Raw genomic sequence first — 23388 nt, forward strand, 5'->3', positions numbered from 1 at the left:
CCTCATGGGATCTTCACCAATGGCTGGGAAACTGCTAACGTGCAGGATGGTCATGAGAACAAGAGATTAATTGCTTTGCACACTTCTTCCTTTTTTTTTTTTTTCACATTCAAGATTAGTCAAGACTTTAGGACTTTATGGTAACTTTTTTGTCTCAGCCTGTCCCAGTGCCACATGAACTTGTTTGTTAAAGCTGGGAGATGACAGATAATGGCAACAGACAGCCAACTTCCTGTTTGGGGGAACATGTGAGCGAAAGGTTACAGCCAGGCACCTGACTCTTGAACAAGACTAAAAATACAATCAAAGAAACCACTTGAGACATGGCTCTGGTTCCCACGAGAAGCATCTGTCTCAGAGGGAATGCACTCCCTGCTCCCCATCCTCACTGACGCTCCTCGGCCTGTCCTTCACACTTGCAAGAATCTGGACCGCACAGGGATGCCACCCACTTGATTACACTTCTCCCTTGGATTTTTTGCAAACACGTTCCACAATAACTGAAGGCCCATTTGAGTCCGAATCAGCAGTTGTCTTGACCACACACCCCGAAGTGACCTTGGAGTTACTACAAAGGGTCTACAAAGATATGAGCATTCTTACTTTGAGTTCAGGCAAATCAGTATGCATGGAGAGTCAGTTGATGAGATAAATAAAATTCAAATACATTACAGAATGTGTTTGAATTCATTGTACATTTTTTAGTAGCTTTTCTTCTCAGACAATAAAGCTCTTCCAGGAGATCATGTTGGTATTTTCCTGAAGGAGCCTTCCTACTTAGAAATTCTCAGTTATCATGGATCTCGGTTTTCCATTTCCACCTCTCCTCCCCTTCTCCCAGGCAAAGCATCCACTAGCTTCAATGCCATGGGAATATGTCCCCCAAAATGGACATGCTCTGTCTCCTCTACTCCCTCTTTTCTGGCCTCACAATGGACTTGTCCTTGAGATCTGCTGGTTCTTGGAAGACATGTGGAATGAGCAAGAAAGAGCTAAGAACTGCAAAGGATCCACTCGCTGCAGTGGGGCAAGTGCAGGGGACTAAAGCAATGACAGAAGTAAACTTATCCCAGAGGTAGGGTTGGAAAGAGAATACCAACGGTCAGGGAAGCTCAGTCAGGTTGCCGGCAACAAGTAACTCTTGATTTTCCAGAGGAGACTTGTGGTAGCCCCAGCAGACTAGCTGGCTTCACAGTAGAAGCCATATGTGGATCACACATTCAAGGGGCTTAATAGTTTGGTACAAGGACAAGGTAAAGGCCAGGGAAGAACACTGTTGTTAAAATGAAATGGATGTTCAGAATGGAATGTACTATATGGGGTGTGTGTGTGTGTGTGTGTGTGTGTGTGTGAGAGAGAGAGAGAGAGAGAGAGAGAGAGAGAGAGAGAAGGAGAAAAAACTCTACGCAGAAGTCACATGTTAAGGAGAAAACCCCAGCAGAGAGCTGCCACAGGTGTAATTGAGTGGCAAAAGCTGAAAGCTTACATCTTTGCTCTCTACCTGGAAAAACTTTTTCCCAACCCAAATGCACTTACGGAAATTCTATCTATTCTGTGAAATCTAGCTCAATGGCATCTCCTTCTCACTCTGGGGTCTGTTAGGCTGCTCACTACGTTGGAAGCTCACAGAGAATCCTTGTTACAGAACCTTTGGAGTAGTGTATAAAAACAGACGCCTGGGATCCAAAGTTCCAGATCCTATCTCTACCATCTCTACCATCTGATGAATTGAACTCTCTCTAAACCATATTTCCTCATCTGAAAAATATTAGGAACATAAGCCCACCTTTCAATGAGGGTATTACCTGCTATATTCATTCACAGAGATGAACATTGTCAACATTAAATGGGATCATATAGAGGATGGACGATGATAACTCACCACAAAAATGTAACTTGTATTTATCCATTTTGTTTTTTAAGACTTATTTTTATTTGAAAGGCAGCTAAAAAGAGAGAGAAGGAAAAACAGAGTCTTCTACCTGCTGGTTCACTCCCCAAATGGCTGCAACAGTTGGAGCTCCCACGTGGGTGCAGGGGTCCAAGGACTTGAACCATCCTCCACTGCTTTCACAGGCCTTAGCAGGGATCTGGACCAAAACAGAGTGGCCAGGACTCAAATCAGTGCCCATATAGGATGCCAGCATTGCAGATGAAGGCTTAGCCTACTGTGCCATGGCATTACCCTGGCCCATTTTATCCTCACCTCTCACTGACAGTGACTCACAGAGTACCTACCACTTAGCAGATACTTAACAATTTAGGGGAATCGGGAAGAATTAAAATTCTAGCTATAATCTGAATTTTCATTACAGCTTAAACCCCACATTGTATCTGACAGAAGTAAGCAGATATGAAGAGGTTTTGCAAACAGAATGGAAAGAATCTAGGAACAAGCTAAGAATGACGAGCACAGGCAGATGCACCCACGGACTTTAGCTGATATTCTAGGGGAAGTGGTAAACCAGAGGAAGGTCATGGGAATGCAGATGCCCCATCAAGTGCCAACCTGGACCATTAGTGCAAATGACAATCCTGGAACCCCCCCACCCCGCGAACTATATAAACAACCCTAATCTGGAATCCATTAAAGCTTTCCTAAAGTGAGATGTTAGTAAGTTGAATATGGTTTCCAGTACCAGTGGAAAAGAAAGTCTAAGAGAAAGATTAAGTCCAGTGGCACAAAAATAATAGGATGAATCACACTTTTTTGCATAATTGACTTTGTAGCCAAAGATTAAGACTCTCTATGCTAGTAGAACTCAAAAGGAACAATACAAAAATCGAAAACAGGCTAAGCTGATCAATGCTACAGTGTTGGTTACCATGGGAACTAAGAGTCCAAGGTTCCCCAGAGGTTGCTGAGCCAGGGAAGCAACAGCTAGAGTAAATGTAAGTTTAGTCTGGTCTCCCTCACCTGCTTACTTCTTACTACCCTGCAGATAAGGTCCCAAGGCCTTATTCTTTCATGAGCTTTTCACAATACAATTTGAATCAAAAATAAATGAGGAAAAAATGAAAGTAATGAACACCACAAAGTTTTCCAAAAACACAGGGCAAAAATCTCCCAGATTGAGAAATCTTGCTCCATTCTTAGTCATTGGCCTAAGTCTATAGCCTACAGCTGACTGGGTTGTCTCACTTACCTAGAACTCAGAAACCTGAAAGTCTGTTTAAGATTGAGGATGGTTCCTTGTTTTTCTGGGGGCTCTGCTGGGTGGTGCTCGTGTAAAAGACCCTACTTCACATGAGAACAAGTCCCTCAGGGGCTTTTCTTGCCCTTGCCCTTCAAAAAAAAAAAATACTTGGAGAAAATTTCTCTCTCTTACTAATTTGCCAATAATTGAATAAATGATGGCCATGTTACTGTAATCATCCTCCAATAGTCCATCAGCACCTGCCACTCAAAGTTTCCTCCTATCAGAAACTATCCCACTTCACACCAGGGTTGATGAGTCTGATGGGCCCTTGGTATAAGGGCAACCAGGCTATAAAACTGACAGCTGCTCATGAAGTTGTCCGGTTTGAAAAGTTCTTTTCAAGCAGCCATAAAGGTGATTGGATTGGTCAACTGAGTTGTCTTTTACTATAGTAAGAAATTATAGGAGATGCTAATAGAAGACCTAAAACAGAAGCTGAAAGCAAGAGAGAAGCCATGGGAAGGTTAGGAAACCTTTACGCCTGGGTGGGGTGAACAGCACCAAGATAAGATGATTCTTACTGATTTCAATTCAGCCAGGCAGAACCAGCTTCTATGGCTATTGTAACATAACAAGACAAAATGCCCATGCTGGCACATTTTTCTCCGCCTGTGATTCTGAGTTAATTGCAGTAACGTGTTTGCCCACTTCACTGTCCTAAGCATGCCTCAGAAGAACATGATGTTTAGAACTTTGACACATGCCCTATTACAATCTTAACTCATGAAGCTACATTTAGGGATCGTTTAGGGACGTATTCCTCTGTGCCAACATTAGTCAAGGTTATCTAAGGCAGAAAATCAAAGTAAAGTGAAAACATTTCACAATCTTCCTTTCAGCATCTATTATCTGTCATATATCTCATACATATCATCTCATCTGCCTGAGACATGGGACATTTTGTCCTCCTAAATGTGCAAGTGATAAAGTGGAGGCTCAGAAAGTGTAATTTGCCCAGAGCCATAAAACATAGAAATGACTGATTTGAAGTTTAAAACCTATCTAGGGTTGGCTGCATTACCTCAAAGCCCATGTTTTTTCCAGTCTACCACTCAACCATGTAAGAGATCATCACAGATAACGGGGCTGTTTCTAGTCCAAAGAGATTCCAACTATATTCACCAGCCATTGGAAAGAACAAGACAGACTGTTGTCCTGTCACTAACTCCAGCATCAGTGTTTTCAATGTAGAGGCCATGTGTGAGAGCAATATATATTCCCAAGGCCTGGGATGGACATAGAACAGGATAGCAAGATGCTGTTAACTGTGACAATGGCAAAACAAGAGCCTTCCTGTCTGTATTCCAGAATTTAAAGTCAGGGAATATTTTAAGCCTTCAAAAGAACAGATTTTAAAACCATTAAGGGATGGCAACAGCCTAAACATGTCGTTCTTTATGGTAGACAATAGTCCCAGCTTTTTGGGTCTGAGACAAGAGAGGAGGGCAGGAACTATGAAAATCAGTGTGTTACAAGGAAAGCCTGAAGCCCACAGCACTCTATCCTCCGTTTCATAAGAATTCACACTCAGAGGGAAACTGAGCAAAGTAGCTTCCGACAAAAACTTTTTCTAATTCTTGGGGGTTTTGGTGCTTTTAATTTACTTTTTAATTTGTTAGTTTTGCTTAGGAAGAGAAAGAGATTTGGAAAACATGGAGTAAGGCATCAGCAGAATGCAGGGCCTAAAAATAAGCAGAGCTTGCCTAGTCTCTGCCTCTTCCATCTGCCCTTTCTGCCTCTCTTACCAAGACCAGCTTCACTGCTGAAGCTCATCAACTGGGAAAAGATGAATGGGAGGAAACAACTAAGGAAAATCACAAATGAATAACCAGATGATCAAACAATGAAAGCCTTTCCAAAAATCATGAAAGAAATCATTCCTATGCCAGAGATAATACTAGCTTTTACATTTTGTACATTATAAATATAATTTAAAATTATAAACAAAATTAAAAATTATGTCAGGAGTATCCATTTGGCTATGTAAGTAAGATACGTGTTTCCCAGATCAGAACGCCTGGTATACGCAGTCTCTGCTCCCTGACTCCCATTTCCTGACGGTACAGACCCTGGCAGAAGGTCAGGGAGCAGCAACGGTGACCAGTCAGTGACTGTGTCCCTGCCTCCCACCTGGAAAGTCTGGATTGAGCTCCCAGCTTTTGGAGAAAGAACAGTGTGAGTGGGCGCGCTCTCTCTCTCTCTCTCTCTCTCTCTCTCTCTCTCTTTTTCTCTAATTTCTGTGATTCACAAATAAATTTAACATTTTAAATGTATGATTCCAATGACCACAGAAAACATTTGCATCCTGCATGACCACAGATCACAGTCCTTAATATCAGTCCTTTTTAACAGCTCTCTTGCAAAATTTCACAGAACTGAAAGAAGAAGGAAAACAGAAACACAAAAACCATTCTCGATGAAACCAGGAGACATCAGTAACCCCAAACCACAGAACACAAAGCCTGGTAAGGGACTCTGCTGAGAGGGGGAAGGTGGGCTCGACTGCCTAGTGAGGAGCACCCTTGTCCCCTAGAACAGAAAACTCAGGGACACCACAGTCTCAAGGAGAAGAAGGTGGGGTGGACAGCAGGGACTGAGCTTGAGGAGAGACGCCTCCTGTCCGCCTCCCGTCTCTGCAGTCCAACCCCAACCACTCCTACCATGGCTGGAGAAGAAGGGTTAGTCTTCAGAGAAACCAGACAGGGAAGATTCTAAACTCCCAGACACTGAGGACATCATACGGAAAGTAAAGATGTGGCATAAAAGTTCTTCCCTACATACCCCAAACGGTGTTGAAAACATTCAGCTGACCTATGGGCAAGAGACTAAAGGGCACCTGCAGGGGCTGATGGACCCTAGGGAAAGTACAACAAGGACTGATATCAGGAATCTGGCAGGCCATCCAATGGCACTGATAATGATCCAGTCCACTAGTCTGTATATCAAGCTTGAAACTAGCGTAACAAGACCTTCTGGCCAAGGATCAGGTCATCAGAAGGGTATTGGCAGAAATCCTCTCTGGGGGTTGAATGGTGGCTCCACAAAGAACATGAGTACATGATAATATCCAGAATCTGTTAGCATCAGTTCACATGGCCAAAGAATAAACATAGTATGACACAAGATGTGACTAAGCTAAGGAGCTTTCTGGAGGAGTTCCTCTGAGACTGAGAGGGGCTTTCAGTGCACAGACACACAGAAGGGAAGGCATGCAGGTGCAGACGAGGCAATGTGACCACAAATGTGGAGGCTGCAGTGCGTGGTCGCAAGGGACAGAATGCAAACAGCCTGTAGCAACCGGGTGAGGCAAGAACATGTTCTCTCTTGGAGGTTCCTGGTGGGGGAGAGGGGAGGAATCAGGGTAGGGGGTGGAATTGGGGTGAAGGAAACAGCCTTGGTCACAGCTTCACTTTGATTTCTGTTCCACAGAACCCTAAGAGAACATGTTGATATTGGGGTTTTTCTGAAGATTTTTTTTTATTGGAAAGTCAGACATACAGAAAGATGTGTTGGTTCACTCCCCAAGTGTAGCCACAATAGCTGGAGCTGAACTGATCTGAAGCCAGGAGCCAGGAGATTCTTCTGGGTCTCCCACATGCGTGCAGGGTTCCAAGGCTTTGGGCCATCCTGGACTGCTTTCCCAGACCACAAACAAGGAGCCGCATGGGAAGTGAAGCAGCCAGGACACAAACCAGCACCCATACAGGATTCTGGTGCTTTGCAAGGTGAGGATTAGCCAACTGAACCATCATGCCAGGCCCAGGTTTATGTTGTTCTAAGCCTCCTAATTCAAGGGGACTGGTTATTGCAGCCCCATGAAGCTGGCAGATCTTCTAAAGCGAAAGTTTCAGACCTGAACAAGCAAGCCAAGTAAAGGAATGCAAGGATGGTGCAAAAACAGCAGCAAATATATTAAAATAGGTTCAGAGTAACAAGATATGAGAGTAGAAATTACTAAAACAAATAGCAAATACTCTTGAAAACTAAGGATATGACAACAGAAATGAAAAAACTCACAGGAAAATTTTAAGGTCCAGTTGAAGAAATCACCCTGGACAGAGCGAAAGGCTGGACATGGTCAATAGAAGAGAGGAGGTAAACAAATAAATCAATCTAGGCAGTCCAACACCTACATGATGATTCCAGGGAAGAAATGAGATGAAAGAGTCGTAAAGAAGTCATCAAAGAGATAATGAAAGTTTTCCATAATTAAAAATTAGGAATCGTTGATAAAAAAAAAACGTGTTCTGATAAAACATGTATGCAGTAAGTTGTAACATGGAGCAACATCTCCAAACATACTCCCAAACTATCAAATTATGAAGGTTGTATAACATCAATTTTATCCCAAACATTTATCTCCTATATTCTCTTTCATAGCAAGCTATTGAAGGCTGGGACCCTTCAAATGAAGGCATCCATGAAAAGGAAGACTACTGTCATGATGAGTTGGAGGTGTTACAATGGGGTACCATACAGTGGGTGTCTTTTACACAATAGAAAGTTACTTATTTATTGCTCACAATTCCAAGGGCTGGAAGTCCCAGCTCAGGGTACCAGTATATTCAGGTTTGGAGAGGGTAGTATTCAGGATTGTAAGTCGTGTTTCCTTGTTTTATACCCAAATGATGGGAAAAGGGCAAAAGAGCTCCCAAGGGTCTCCGTTGTGACAGCACCTAATCCCTTTGCCTTCAATACCTAACCACAGGGCCAGCGCCACAATCTATCAGTCGAATCTTCCACCTGAAGTGCCGGCACTCCATATGGGTGCTGGTTTGTGTTCCCGCTGCTCTGTTTCTGATCCAGCTCTTTGTTAATGTGCTGGGAAATTAGCAGATAACAACTCAAGTCACTGGATCCCTGCACCCACATGGGAGACCTGGAAGAAGCTTCTAGCTCCTGGTTTCAGACCAGCCCCCAGCTCTGGCAGTTGTGACCATTCAAGAAGTGAACCAGGTAATGGAAAATATTCCTCTTTCTCTCTTTCTCTCTCTCTCTGCTTTTCCAGTAAAAAAAAATAAATAAATCCTTGAGAGGGAAAAAAATAAAAGCTTAATCACCTTCCAAAGGCATCACCTCCTGCTATGATACCATCACACTGTGGGTTAGGAGTCCAACACATGAATCTTAGGGGAACACAGACATTCAGTCATGGGATTCTGGGACATAAAATCCACTTAGAAAAGAGTGAAAGGCACTCTCAAATTGACAGCAAAGGAAAGACAAGGGTAACTGCAGGCAAGAGGCCTTAGGAGAAACCACTAGGAACAGGACGAAAAAAAAAAATCAAGCTATCTAAAACTGAAGCAAAGTGAGAGAGAGCGTGCATACACAATGCATAAATCATTAAAAATATGGAAGCAAATAACGCAATACACATTTAAAACACATGAAAAGAGGACAGCATTGTGGCACAGCAAGTTAAACCATTACTTACAACAATGCTGGCCTCCCATATTTGAGTGCCAGTTGAAGTCCCAGCTGCTCTGCTGCTGATTCAGCTTCCTACTAACGCCCCAAGGAAGGCAAAAAAAAAAAAAAAGTGGTTCAAGTGCTAGAACTTCTAAAACCCACATGAGAAACCAAGCTGGAGCTCATAGCTCTTGGTTGTTGCAGCCACTTGGGGAGAGAACCTGGAGATGGAAGATCTCTCTCGCTGCCTTTCCTACTTTCTGTCTCTCCCTCTTTCTCTCATTATGCCTATCAAATAAACAAATAAGTAATTTAAAAGATAAATTTTTCAAAACAAAACAAGGTAAAGTAATTGTTCTAGAAGTGTGGGTGGAAGTAGAGAACAAGAACAAGAGGTAATCATTTTTGTTGTAAGACCTTTAGCTTTAGTTAGCTTTTTTAGTTTGTATTAGCTTCCTATTGTCACAAACTTGGAGACTTAAATAGCTCAGAAACTTATCCTCTCACAGTTCTGAAGGTCAGAGGTCCAAAATCAAGGTGTCAGCAGGCTTGCTTCTCTCTGGAACAAGCTCTGCAGAGCAACCAGTGTTCCCCTCCCTTGGTGCCCACTGCTCCTGCTTCTCCCATCACTGCCAGCAAAACTGGTTGTTTCTTCTCTTGGGAGATGCATAGCTCCAAAGCTGTGCTTCCTTGTCACTCTGTCCATGTCAGTGTTTAGAAAGGAACCCTGGAGAGTCTGGCATGATAGCCTAGTGGCTAAATCCTTGCCTTGTATGTGCCGGGACCCCATATGGGTGCCAGTTAGTGTCCCAGCTACTCCACTTCCCATCCAGCTCCCTGTTTGTGGCCTGGGAAAGCGGTGGAGGATGACCCAAAGCCTTGGGACCCTGCACTCATGTGGTAGACCCAGAAGAATCTCTTGACTCCTGGCTTTGGGTCGGCTTAGCACTGGCTGTTGTGGCCTCTTGGAGAGTGAACCAGCAGACAGATCTTTCTGTTTCTCCTTCTCTCTGCAAATCTGATTTTCCAATAAAAATAATAAATAAATCTTTCAAAAAATAAAAAGGAACCTTGAAGTGTACATACCCAAAGAAGTGTCATATTTTCTCCAAATAGGAGGGAATTATAGGTCATTTTCATGTTTATTTTGCTTGAATGGGTTTCTAACTTTTCTGTAATGAGTTTGCAATGTTATTGTAATTTAAAATTGCATTTGGAAAAAGGAAATACTTCTCCTTAGCCTAATAGGTAACACGTGCTTTCAGTCAGAAAAACAAATAGGAAACATAAGAATTGGTTCCCCCTCCATCACCCAAAGCATGTAGCAGTCAAAATTTGCATTCATTGAGCATCTACTTTGATGTCAAACACTGTTATTCAAAGGAATAAATGCCATTACCGTTCTTATCACCAGTGTTATTTGTTCATTGTTATACCAGTCCAGCAAAGGGACTACATGAAAACCATAATGGCAACTGTGGTTACACTGAGTAATGATGAATCAATGACGTGCTAGAGACTGTTGGTCCTTTTAGAGATAAGTTCAGAAAAAAACTAAAAACCTGAACCTGATGGAGATTCCTGTGTCAGGGGAAGGATTTCCCCGGGGTTTCTTTGCTAAAGCAGAGGGTGGGCAGGGTGGAGGAGGTGAGATGGGGATACTGAGCCTGAGGTTGCTGAACCTTCCATTGCATCCAGGGAGGAATGTTCTGCCAATCAATGAGGCCAAGAGCGTGAGCAGGTGAGGACAGAGGGAATTAGAGGGGGAAGACACATGAGGGTTAACTGACTTAGAGATGTCAGCAGGGAAGGCAGAACCAGCCATGTTGGAAGTAACCAGCTCTTCAGAAGCATGTGAAGATGTGACCATGTGTGATGCTACTTGTGGGAAGATAAACTATACATATTTGTACATACATACATATATAGACACACTTCAAAAACTATATATAATAATAATATATAGTTATATATTATATAGTTTCTGAAGTGTTGAAAAGATCCTATTACTTCATATTCTTTATCATATCACTTCCTGTAAATGTTGAAAATATTCCTGTTTATTTCTCTATGTTCTGTCTTGTAACCTTAAGAAGTGTTTCAATTGCTCAGCATGAGAGCCTAGTGGCTAAATCCTTGCCTTGCATACGGGTGGATCCCATATGGACACCAATTCATGTCCCAGCTGCTCCACTTCTCATACAGCCCCCTGCTTGTGGCCTGGGAAAGCAGTGAGGGATGGCCCAAAGCCTTGGGACCCTGCACCATCCATATGGGAGATTCAGAGGAAGCTCCTTGCACCTGGCTTTGGATCGGCTCAGCTTCAACAATTGCAGCCACTTGGGCAGTGAATCAGTAGACAGAAGATCTTTCTCTTTGTCTCTCTGCAAATCTGCCTTTCCAATAAATATGAATAAACCTTTAAAAATGTTTCAAACACATCTGAATGTATAAAAAAGCATAAATGCTCCACATGGTTAGATGATACATTATATATAAAACTGTGTGCATTTATTAAATTTGGTCTCTTGAAAAAAATGCAGCCTTCTCTTTCAGACGTGTTGGGGAAAGTGAGTCAGTGAAATTGGCTGTAATGGCAGCAACCTGTTACTCAGAGCTCATCGCTGCTGTTGCATGGTTGATTTTTCTTTCTACTCTCCCTTCTTTGCTGGATTTCATAAATTCTGCCACACTCTAACTTCAGCAAAGCCAATCCATAGTCAATGGGCTTGGATCCTGGACCCCTCATTCCTCACCATCCCAGAGTCCGATTTTCTGCTCTCCACAACTGCTAACCCACTGATGACCCAAGTAGACACTACCATCCCATGTCCCAAGAAACAGACAGGATCTGGAGCTTGTCCTTGACCCCTGGGAGTGACCTGACCTCACCTTGGACTCTTTCTCCTAAATCCCACCATCCAAACCATGAGATAGCCCAATGGAACGAGGTTCAGTAGTGTAGAATCTCAGACCTAGACAAGGGTGGCAGAGATTGGACCACTTTGATAATTAGGGATACAATTGATATGCTCTATGTGTCCAATCATTTTGTTAGTCAATATAATTGTCACAATTAGTTTGGAAAACCAAACTGAACAGAAGCAGTAACCATTCGTCCAAGGGTTCTGGACCTTATCTTCTATAGTCCTCATTTCTCCACACTCTTCATTCATAACCACCACTAAGTACTAGCAGACACTTCCTTGCTGGATGAGGGCACTGCTGCCAAAGAGACATGTGTGCCTGGACTCAGAAAGCTCAGGGTCCAAATCATAGCCTTGTCTAAGTGACCTTGCTTTTCCCATCCATAAAATAGGGAGAGTAATCACCTGCCCAGGGTTCTGGGAATTCAAAGTAATGACACAAAGTACTGACTTTAGCTTCTAGATCCAGCTGGGCAAACTGTAGCCATTGTTTCTGGCATCAGGAACCAAATGCAGTTGTGGGCAATAAATACTGCTGGCACCATCTCATTAAGGAGTCTCATCACCCCATCTCAAAACCTCCCAGAAAACTCACACAAGTGTCACACATAAGCTCTGTGTGTGTGTGTGTGTGTCCATCCCAGGTACTGGCCTGGGAGCCAGTCCAGGCCAATACCTGGGGAAATTGCTGCTTTCACCTGCTTCTGAGAAGGACACTGAGTCTGTTTATTCACACACCTGGAAGAGGTTTGCAGCCTCCAGGATGCGCTGCACATTCTGCTTGGTGATCAGCGCCTTGCTGGTATACGTGTAGTCCAGGAGGGTGTGCATGGTCTCAGCATCGACCCCTTTAATGATGATCCTCTTCTCGTACTTCTCCTTCAAGTCATTGCAGAACATGGCCCTGGAAGAGAGTCGCTGTGAGTAGGAATCCTCATGGGACTTTGGGTTCCAGGCCTAGGAAGGTCACTTTTCAGACTCCCCTCCCCTCTGGGAATAGTGGCGGCTCTGAAGGTCAGGACCTGAGCTGATTTCTCTATGCTTCCTCAGTGCCCACCACATATCAGACTCCCTGTCAGTGCTTTCTGAACTGGGAAGTCCTGCTCTGCCAGGCCCAGGTGTATCCTCAAAGCCAAGGCCCAGCTCTGCTGTTGCATACTAGACATTCTTATGGGGGCCTTGTGGGTACCCCAAGCCTCATCCATCCCGTCTGTCTCTATTTCCAACACTTAGCAGGGTTTATGGCTCAGTTCTCAGTGGTCATACTCATTCTTCTTGGCCTGGCCTCACAACCGAGCTGGCTGGTTGAGGTCCACATATGTCCCAGCTGTGCAAAAGGCTCCAGCAGCTGCCTCTTCCCAGGAGCTGGACCCTTGTCTCGGGTCAGTTCCAGCTGGGAGCCTTGAATTCCCTCATCTCTGGACAAGAGTCCCCGAAGGCTAGGTCTGACTGGAATGATACCTTTCAGCCCACTCCCCATGAGCAGTCTTCTGGGTATTTAGCCCCCATCTTAAAAGCAAGCAAACAGAATGGAATGATACCTTTCAGCCCACTCCCCATGAGCAGTCTTCTGGGTATTTAGCCCCCATCTTAAAAGCAAGCAAACAGAATGGAAAGGATGGTGTTTCTAGGAACAGAGGACCATGATTTGAACACCATTACCACAACTCAGAAGTCAGACATGCTTCCTAATCTCCATGAGCTTCTGTTTTCTCATCTGTAATGGGAATTTTAAACTTTTGCTGTTGTTGTTCATTTGTTTGTTACAATGCAATGGGGACTGAGTAGAAATGGGTATAAGAGAACTTCATTTAAGTTTTTATTTTTATTTCTTGAAAAGGTAGAGGCACACAAAGGGAGAGAGAGAGAGAAAGAATCTTCCATATTCTGATTAATTCCCCAAATGACTGTAACAACCTGGGCTGGGTCAGAACAAAGCCAGAAGCCAGGAGTTTCATCTGGATTTCCCATGTTGGTAAAGGGACTCAAGCACTTGGGTCATTCTCTCTACTTTTCAGGCACACTAGCAGATAGCAGAATTGAAAGTGCAGCAGCAGGGATTTGAACCAGCACCCACATGAGATACCAGCATTGCAGGCAACAGCTTAATCCACTAGGCCATAATACTGACCCATGAGCAGTTACTTACACAGTTTATTATAAGGATGATCTCAATAACTAATTGGCCATTTAAGATACAGAGAGTTTGGGGATTTTTTTTTCACCCCATGCCAGGCTCATGTGTGACTTTGCTTCCTGCATTTAGCCATTTGAACGTTGGTCCTTCTCAGGTTATGTATGGGCAATATTATTTATTTTTAAAATTCATTTAAACTTCTCATTGCTTCTGAAAAGATTCATAGAATGCTGTAAACCTTGAAGTTACTAAAAGCATGACAATATTGCCTACATTGTAAGTAGAGAGGGAAAAAAAGAAAGTAGGAAAAAAGGAGATAGAAGAATATGGATGGGAACATAAAGCCAGTCTGTGGAGGAGGTGAGAAATGTCTAGCAACAGGGACCCGTGCAGCAGCTTGGCCAGGCCTTCTAGAGGCAGCCTGTTCAGATGCACAATTCACAGTCCAGGTGACACCTATATTCCTAATCCAAATGTTTGGAATAAGTATTGCTGCTCTTAGCATCCCAAACTAGACAGGATAGGTGCCTGGCCTAGCACTGAGGACACCAAATAAGACATCCATGAAAGATATCAGAATACTTTGGTTGGATAATCCACCGTCGCTCTTGACTCCAGCTTCCTGCTAATGCAGACCCTGGGAAGTAGTGGTGATGGCTCAAGTAATTGGGTTCCTCCCATCCATGAGGGAGACTTGAAGTGAATTCTTGGCTCCAGATTTGGTCTGGCCCAGCCCTGGCTACTGTGAGCGTTTGGGGAGTGATCCAGTGGATACCAGAGCTCACTTGCTCGTGCACACTCTCTCCCCTCTCCTTTTCTCTCAAATAACTATTTTTTAAAAACTATGTGGAATTTCTCTTGAGAAGGAACAACAGCCTGCCATCGATCTTGCCCGTTGGAGCTGAGCTTCCATAGCAGTGGCTCAGTTTCTCCAGTCCTCTTCCTGCAAAAGCATGCTCACTTTCTCTTGACCTCCCAATGGCTGTGGGATTTCAGTAGCCTCCAAAGCCAGAGGAGCAGGGCTTGTAAAAATAACTCCTCAGGGGCTTTGGAGTTCAATGTCTTTGGATTCACCATGCATTCACAAAGCACCCACTCTGTGCAGGATACTGTGCTAGGGATGGAGGCATTTAACTACTCGGCAGAGTGCTCCGAACTAAATTTGCCCACTTACCCCAAAAACCCTCCCAGTGTAATGCTAAACTCCCAGTGTAGCTATTTTTGGAGAGAGAGCTTTTAGGAGGTAATTCAGCTTAAATGAGACCATAAGTTGAAGTCCTAACCTGCTAGGATTATGCTGGAGTTCTCACAAAAGGAAGAACATTGGAATCCTCTCTCCTGCAAACTGGGCCTTCACCAGAAGTCAACTGGCCTGACGCACTGGCCCCAGGTTTGTGCCTCCAAGACAATGAGAAAATACATTGTTGTGGTTAAGCCACCTGGCCTATGGCACCCCACCTGCCTGTGACAGATTTGAGGGCTGAGAAGCAAGGTGCTGCTGTAACAAATACATGAAAGTGTAAAAGCAAAAGCCAAGTGGCCAGCATGGTTAACATAAGAAGCTAATCCTCTGCCCACAGCACTGATATCTCATATGGGCACCAATTCATATCCCAACTGCTCCACTTCCCATTCAGCTCCATGCTTGTGGCCTGGGAAAGCAGCAAAGGATGGCTCAAGTCCTTGGGACCCTGCACCCAAGTAAGAAACCTGGAAGAAGCTCCTGGTTCCTGGTTTTGGATTGACTCAGCTCCAGCCATTGTGGCCATTTGGGAAGTGAACCCGCAGATGGAAGATATCTCTCTCTCTCTCCCTAACTCTGACTTCAAAATAAAAATAAAATAAATCTTTAAGAAAATCTGAAAGGATCTTTAAACTGGATAAGGGTTGTAGTTTAGAGAAGTTTTGAGGTGGGTGGTAGAAAAACCTCAAGATGCTGTGAACTAAGTATTGACGCACACCGGTTTTACGTAAGGGTCGTGATGGCAAGTTCTGGGCTGAAATAAGGAACAAACTATTGGAAATAGGAGGAAAGGTTTAAGGTCATGTGGAAAACAGAACTTCTGAGGAGCTAAATTGGGTATTTAGCTGAGGCCATTTCTTAAAGTGATAAAGGATAAATTTAGTTACTCTAAACTACTTATCTTAGAATGCAAGGGGAAGAGCACATGAATTGAATAAGTAAAGTTTACACCAAAAAGAACCAAATATTAAAGACAGAAAATCCCCAGCCTGCCTGCATTATGAACAGCAAAAAAACAAAAAAGCATGCTCTGAAGGGAGATAAATTTCAGGGGGTGCAATACAATTCAGTTCATAGCATTCCACACTTGTCCCCCACCCTGCCACACCCAAATTCAGGACCTGGTTCCTGAGTTTGGATAAACTCAGCTCCAACCATTGCAAGCATTTGGCGAGTGAACCAGCAGACAAATCTTTCTCTCTGTATCTCTTCTCTGTAAATTTGCCTTCACAATAAAAGTAAATAAATCTTTAAAAAATGAAAATAAAAAGAAGCAGTATGTAAAGATAACCACAATCTCCTGACTGGGGAGAGGGCTAGTGGCAGACTCAGATTAGGTTTTGATTTAGTGAATAATTGGAGCCCCTTGAAGGTTGATGAGCAGTGGCAAGACTTAAAGAGAATACTATTTTTCAGGTGTGCTCTCGCTTCAGCTTCCTGGCGCTATGTGTCCTTGGAATTAAGAATTCTCTGCTCCCAGAATGCAAGGCCTGTAACACCACCAATGCCTTTTCCCAGAAAACACCATTGAGTTCACAGCCAAACAGCTAGAAAATTTTTTCAATCAGTTGCTGATGGATTTTAACAAGCTGAAGGTATACAAAGAGGTGTCTTAGAGAACCACCATCTCCCCTCCAAGTCCTTGAAGTGGGGAGATCCCAGGGTGGATCCCTGCTAACACAACCTAATTCCCCTTACTGGGACCTCCTCTCCAACTCACAGATTTGCCCCTAAAACCTGCCCCTCCTCTCTTTCTCATGCTTTCTATTGATCTCTGGAAATCAATCAATAGTTTCTTCCCCCTTTTCCTAATTTACAAAACAGAAGTAGTTGCTTGTGGCTTTCCAGGAACAAGAAATCAGAGTTCAATGATAATGGTGATGGCAATAATAATAATAATAAAATAATAGAAATGAAGAAAGGAAGGAAGGAAGAAAAAAAGAAAGAAAGAAAGAAAGAAAGAAAGAAAGAAAGAACGAAAGAAAGAAAGAAAGAAAGAAAGAAAGAAAGAAAGAAAGAAAGAAAGAAAGAAAGAAAGAAAGAAAGAAAGAAAGAAAGAAAGAAAGAAAGAAAGAAAAAGACTTTGTTAAAGCCAATGAGATCTTTCTGCCTGGTCTCTGTCCTTTTCTCTCTTTCTTGTTGCTTTAATCACTGATAATTGTCCTCTTCCTTCTCCTTGCTCCCCTATTCCGCAACTGATATCTCTCACCTCATAAGAGTAGGATACAGAAGAGGGGAAAAAAGAAAGCAAATTCCAGAACCTAAGTTAGTAAACCCTAAGTGAACCAAAGGAGCAATGATGTCTCTTGGGCATGTGACTAATTTACAAGCTACTTTCTTCAGCCATAAAGTCTGTTGCCTAATCACAGTCATGCATCTTTGAAAGTGATGTCAAATGGGGCTCACCTTGCCACCACCTGATTTCATGAAGAGCCCTGTTCTTAGACTTTCTTCCCTGGAGAGGAGGTGGCCAGCCCCATCCTGAGCCTTCTCTTTGTTGGAGTCTCTAGGGCGACACTGCCCAACAGAAATACAATGTGAACCACACAAGAAGGGACTTTTAAAAATGCATGGAGGGTATGGTATTTGACCGAATGGCTAAGAGGCTGGCTAAGCCATGTGCATCTCACATCAGATATTTGGGTTCAATGTCTAGCTCCGACTCCTGACTCCAGTCTCCTGCCAACAAAGACTTTGGAAGACAGCACTAATGACTCAAATCATCACCACCCACATGGAAGATATAGATCACATTCCCAGTTTCCTGCTTCAACTTGATCAAACCCCAGGCACTAGGAGCATCTGAGGAATAAGCAGTTAGGAGCTCCCACCTACCCACCCCCCCCCCCCGCCACCACACACACATCTCTCTCTTTCCCATTCCCTATCCATGTTGCCCTATCTCAGCCTATAAATTCTTTTGATCTTCATGCAAAATGGAATTAAAAGATAAATTGGGCCTGGAATGATAGCCTTGTGACTAAATCCTTGCCTTGCACATGCCAGGATCCCATATGGGGATTGATTCATGTCTCAGCTACTCCACTCCCCACCCAGCTCCCTGCTTGTGGCCTGGAAAAGCAGCAGCAGATGACCCAAAGCCTTGGAACCCTACACATGTATGGGAGAGCCAGAAGAAGCTTCTCACTCCTGGCTTCAGATAGGCTCAATAGGCTCAGCTTCAGCCATTGCAGCCACTTGGGGAGTGAACCAGTGGACGGAAAATCTTTCTCTCCTTCTCTCCTTCTCTCTGTAAATCTGCCTTTCCAATAAAAATATCTCTGTTTTAAAAATGTAAAGTGCTCATTCCACCTAGAATGTGATTTGAAGATTAGTGAAAAAAAATTTTGTTGAACCTGTCTCTGAATCTGAATTGTTCACATGAAAACAGAATTCCAATGGAGTGATTTTATAACAGCCCAGGAGAAATGTAAATAGATGGTCTAGTCCCATGCCTAGCAAACTGCTCTTAAATAAAGTCTGTGTATTTTGCGCTTGACACATGATTGGGCTTTCTTTGGTTCTCTGAGTTCTTGATCAGACTGTCACAGCTATATGGAGCTTCTAGACTTTGTCCTGACACCACAGTCCCTGGATAACATCCTTCACCAATTCAGCCATCCCAGATTGGGTGTCTGAATTCCCCTCAGGCTTAATCCTCCTGTGCTGGGGATGTGCTAGGGGAGCAGGAACCAGGACAGAGACGGGAGGAAGCCAAGCAAAAACAAAGTCGCGCTCAAGGTCTTCTTAGCCCAGTTCTCCAGAGACCTCTGAGAACTCCAGGCACCTCACAGCTGTCCCAACAAGCAGCTATGACATTCCAACACCCTTTGACTGTTGGGAGTTATGGAAATTCCCCAACACATCCGGCTTCCTGTGTGTGTGTGTGTGTGTGTGTGTGTGTGTGTGTGTGTGTGTGTGTGTAAGTTTGCATGCAAGCAAGAGAAGGGGCTCCAGGAATCTGGGTGAGAAGAGGGGAGCAGACCTGCTGTCCTGGCTATGGCCTGGCAGAAGAAAGGTCACAGCCCAGTTTCAGCTGTCATGTTCACTTACTATGCATCTACTGGAAGTGCCAAAACCTCAGCTTCTGCATCTTAAAAGTGGTACACTTCAGTGAGCTATGCGAGAAAAGAGGTAAAGTCAAGTCCACCCAACATCTGCTAAGATCTCCACAGGGAAAGGTGATTCGGACCAGGCCGGAGGACTCTGGGTAGGCTAGTGGGAGAGGCTGGCTGACGGAGAAGTCTTGACTTGCCAGCACCTGGGCTGTGTCTGCTAACTGGATGTCAGAAGTGCCAATGGCTATCCACCACCCTTTCAGGGCATAAATAAGGGTTAGGCTGCACAAAGACTGGCCTAAAACTCTTCACTTACCAGATGTTCCTGGAAGACAGAGAGGGAGGGGAAGTGCCCTAACGACAGTGTCCTTGCCAGGACTCCTGGTTGGCTTCCAAAGTCCCAGGCTTTCTCTGCTCTGCTCTCTTCTCTGGGATTTTTTCCCCCATCACTTAATTGTATTTTATAGGATCACCTTACCATGCACTACATGGATGAACTGAAACTAAGGTGCAACCTACTGTGTCTCCCAAACTTGACTCCCAGGCCTTCCATTGCTCTCTGGGGAGATTCTTAGAAACACTTGGTAAAGTTTTGTCCACACAGAGTGTTTGCAGCTAGAATGGAGATCAGACCTCCAGAACCCAGGGCTATGGGCTCATCATCTGGAGTTCAACAGGACCAGAAAACCAAGAGTCTCAAGGGGCGTTCAAGGCCATCTCTGGGACTAAGGGGGCTCAGTCCTGGACTCAGTGTCAGCACAGGTTGTATAAGCCCAAGTTTTGCTCTGAGAACACAGCTGGGTGAGTTGCTAACAATACACCCTTGAGCATACACGTGAATTATTACGTCATTTAAAACTACTTTCTAGAAAGATGCTGGCCAATTCCCATGTGATGCTTGTAACATAGAGGTAGCTATTAGGATCCTCATTTTACAGTAGAAATCATCACCCAGCAGTGAGACAGTTGCCCAATATTGTGGCAATGAGTCAGTACCAGCCCCAAAATAGAGCCCAGACCAGCAACTTGCCTCCCACACTGAATGTATTCAAGGGCTTGAGTCTCCTGGGAGGAAGTCAGCCAGGGCCTTCCACCACTGTGCCTGGGCCACCCTCCCCTCCACAATCCAGGGGACTGGCTCCTAGGTCTCACTGCCTCTAGCACTGCCCCCAGTCAAGTCACTCCCTAACAAGCTCATGTCCTTCACTGTTTTCCAGAACCTTGTCATGTCCAGCAATTAGATTACACATTGCTTGACTAGTTTGACTATCCTCCCACAAGAACACCATGTTCATTGCAATATTCCCAGAAGCTAGAACAATGAAAAGAAAAAAAGGACCTGGTAAGGACTCAGTCCATAGAGAAAATCAACAAATAAATAAATGAACCAACTTGTCTTTCTGGTTCTTCTGCATGTGCTTTAAAAAATTTATTTGAAAGGCAGTGTTGTAAATAAAGAGAAAAAAAAGAGGGAGAGGTCTTTCTGCCTATTGGTTCACTCCCCAAATAGCCAAAATGGCCACATTGGGCCAGACTGAAAACAGGAGTTTCTTTAAGATCTCTCACATGAGTACAGGAGCCAAAGCACTTGGACCATCCTCCACTGCTTTCCCAAGTGCTTTAGCAAGGAGCTGGATTAGAAGTGCAGCATATAAAATTGTCACAGGTAGACTTAACCTGTTGTACCATAACCCTGGCAACAAGTTCTACTTCTTAGAAGGTCAAGGTCAAGGATATAAACAGAACTCCAGTGTCAGCACAGTAAGACATGAACCCACTGAAAGCTTAAGATCAAAAGCAAGACTGAGCTGAATGTGTATATGCTTCCATTTGTTAGGATTGGCTCAGGAAATGGCATGTGGTAGAAGGTTCTGGTGTGTTGACCTAAGAGGTGCTAGGAACCATAGAGAGTGATGTCATGTGATGGCTCACATTTGCATCTACTGACTCTGCGTTCTTTGTCATGGTAACCCCACTGATTGAATACACTGGGTTTATATACAGTGATCTCTTGTTAACAATAGGGCTTATTGTGTAGTATATGTGCCTCATTGAAGAACATTTTTAAAAACTGATTTTATGTATATGGGCACTTGTTTTGGTAAGGGAGATTTAACTAATTTTGTAATGGTCATTCTAGTCACTCTGACACAGACTTTCTCAGTGAAGAGGAATATTTTCCTGGTATTAATGGAGATGGGGAAGGGATCAGAGGAAGAACAGAACAGGTGGTAGACACAACAGATGTGGAGCCAGAGTAGGACTTTGATAGTAGAGGTTAGATTAGAATGGGATATTTTTTTTAAAGAATGGGAAGTAGTTCAACTTCAGCTGTTGTGGTCATTTGAGAAGTAAACCGATGGATGAAAAACATCTCCCTTTTTCTCTCTCCTTCTCTCTGTGAATTTGCCTTTCAAATAAAAAATATAATAATAAAATCTTTAAAAACTGTCTGAAAAAAAAAAGCTTAAGAACTCTCAACACTAGGACTCAAGGCCTTGCCTAGTCTGGTCTGTGCACCCCTCCCCATCTCATGGTCCAGCTATACTAGTGTTTCCAGAGTATGTTTTATCCTCATTATTAGCCTTGAACTCCAGACAGGCTTCTCTCTGTACTCCACTGTCAGGTCTATTTTAATGCATCTTCTCTTCTTTTAGACATGTCTGGACCTGAGGGGCCCTTTCTGACTCCCAGAAGACATTCAAGACTTGGATGGACAGATGCATGCATGCATTGAGAAAGGGAGGGAAGGAAGGAGGGAGGGAAGAGAGGGAAAGGAGGAAAGCAGGAAAAGTCCTATATTCCACGCAGTCCTGTATTTCAAGTAAGTCAAGTCCAACTCCAAACCCACTTTTCTCCTCTAACTGCCATGAGAATAAACAGTGGGCTCTGAGTGGCCTTGATCAAGGCCTGTTAACCATTCGTCATTGGAATGCCAGGCCCCTTGGTGTGCATCCTAAGTTCCCCTGAGATTTCTAAGTTACAAAACTTGGCAGGCCTTCTTGCCTCCATTTGATTTTGATTTCACATCTGCCTCCTCTTTGCCAGGTGAAACCTGGCTTCCCCTAACAACACACCACTTCCCTAGTGGCCCTCACAGTGAGGTCTGCTTAGAGTCTCACTTCCCATTGGGCTGGGAGAAAGAGCAGCATTTATGTTCACCATCAGCTGCCACAGCCCATCCAGGCCATTGCCCTGGGGTGTGCCACATGTCCTTCCCCCCCCCCCCTTTTTCCATTCCAGTCCTCAAGGACTCCACAATGGCTTCCTTACGATTACTGTGTCATTCTTCTAGAAGTTAAGGGTTGCCTCTGCTTGGAGATTTTTCTGAGCTTTTCATGACTGTGACCACTTAGGAACAGGCACTAGCTCCTAAGTCTTCATTTTCAGGTTTTCAAAGGCTGATGCTGCTGTGATCATAACAATTGTCTCTATTGGGCCAGGCGCAATAGCTCAATTGACTAATTCCCCTGCAAGTACTAGGATCTCATATGGGCACTGGTTCATGTCCCGGCTGCTCCACTTCCCTGCTTGTGGCCTGGGAAAACAATAGAGAATGACCCAAAGCCTTAGAACCCTGCATGCATGTGGGAGACTCAGAGGAGGTGCTTGGTTCCTGGGTTCGGATTGGCTCAGCTCCAGCCATTGTGGCCATTTGGAGGATTGAACCAGGGAATGGAAGATCTTTCTCTCTGTCTATTCTTCTCTCTGTAGATCTGCCTTTCCAATAAAAATAAATATTGTTTAAATGTCTCTATTGTTGTAAAGCAAAGATGATCATGTGTGTTTCAGATTATCCCTATGCTAACTGCCAAAGAGCAGTCTGGGCCCAGAGGGAAAGGGAAAGAAGACAGGCAATCCTTCCTCTAGCCAGATGCAGGCCAATTAGGACACTAGGGGTAAAGGGAAACTCCTACAGGTTTGACTACAAGGTGTGAGGTTGCAACTAGAGTTGTGCTAAAATCCAGTCCTTGGGGTTAAGCCACCATTTGTGATGCTGGCATCCCCTATTAGAGTACTGGTTCAGATTATAGCCGCTCTGCTTCTGATCCAACTCCCTGCTAATGTGCCTTTCATTCACTCAGTGTCTTCCATTTCTGCAAAATGTTATTCTCATCTGGACCCCACTCAAATCATATGGCTCAAGTGGGCACCCTTGCCTTTTTATTCACAGAGCTCTCTCACTTGCTCTCTCTCTCTCACTCGCTCACTGTTACACATACATACACTTGCCTCCTTTGCCATGGGTAAACTTCTAACCAAAGCTGGGCTGATCACTGTGCCCCATGTCTTGACACAGTGATTGGGCCAGAATCGGGTAGTTAACGGGAGCTGGACCAATCAGAGCTTCTGAAACTTTAAAGCAGGAAGAAGTGAGTCTCGGAGCTGCTGGCAATTGAGCACTTGACCC

General features: G+C 44.0%; 1 protein-coding gene across 2 annotated transcripts in view; it reads right to left on the reverse strand.

Moving 5' to 3' along the window:
• KLHL6 (kelch like family member 6) overlaps nt 1-23388 on the reverse strand; it is a 52913-nt gene that overhangs the window by 24465 nt on the left and 5060 nt on the right. For both annotated transcript variants that reach the window (XM_041003082.1, XM_041003081.1), the window contains exon 2: nt 12278-12443. In XM_041003082.1, the coding sequence (XP_040859016.1) occupies nt 12278-12443 (166 nt within the window). The remainder of the gene's footprint in view (nt 1-12277; nt 12444-23388) is intronic.

Source organism: Ochotona curzoniae, unplaced genomic scaffold (assembly GCF_017591425.1).
Source record: "Ochotona curzoniae isolate NIBS_2020 unplaced genomic scaffold, NIBS_Ocur_1.0 scaffold_2587, whole genome shotgun sequence".
NCBI classification, from domain to species: Eukaryota; Metazoa; Chordata; class Mammalia; order Lagomorpha; family Ochotonidae; genus Ochotona; species Ochotona curzoniae.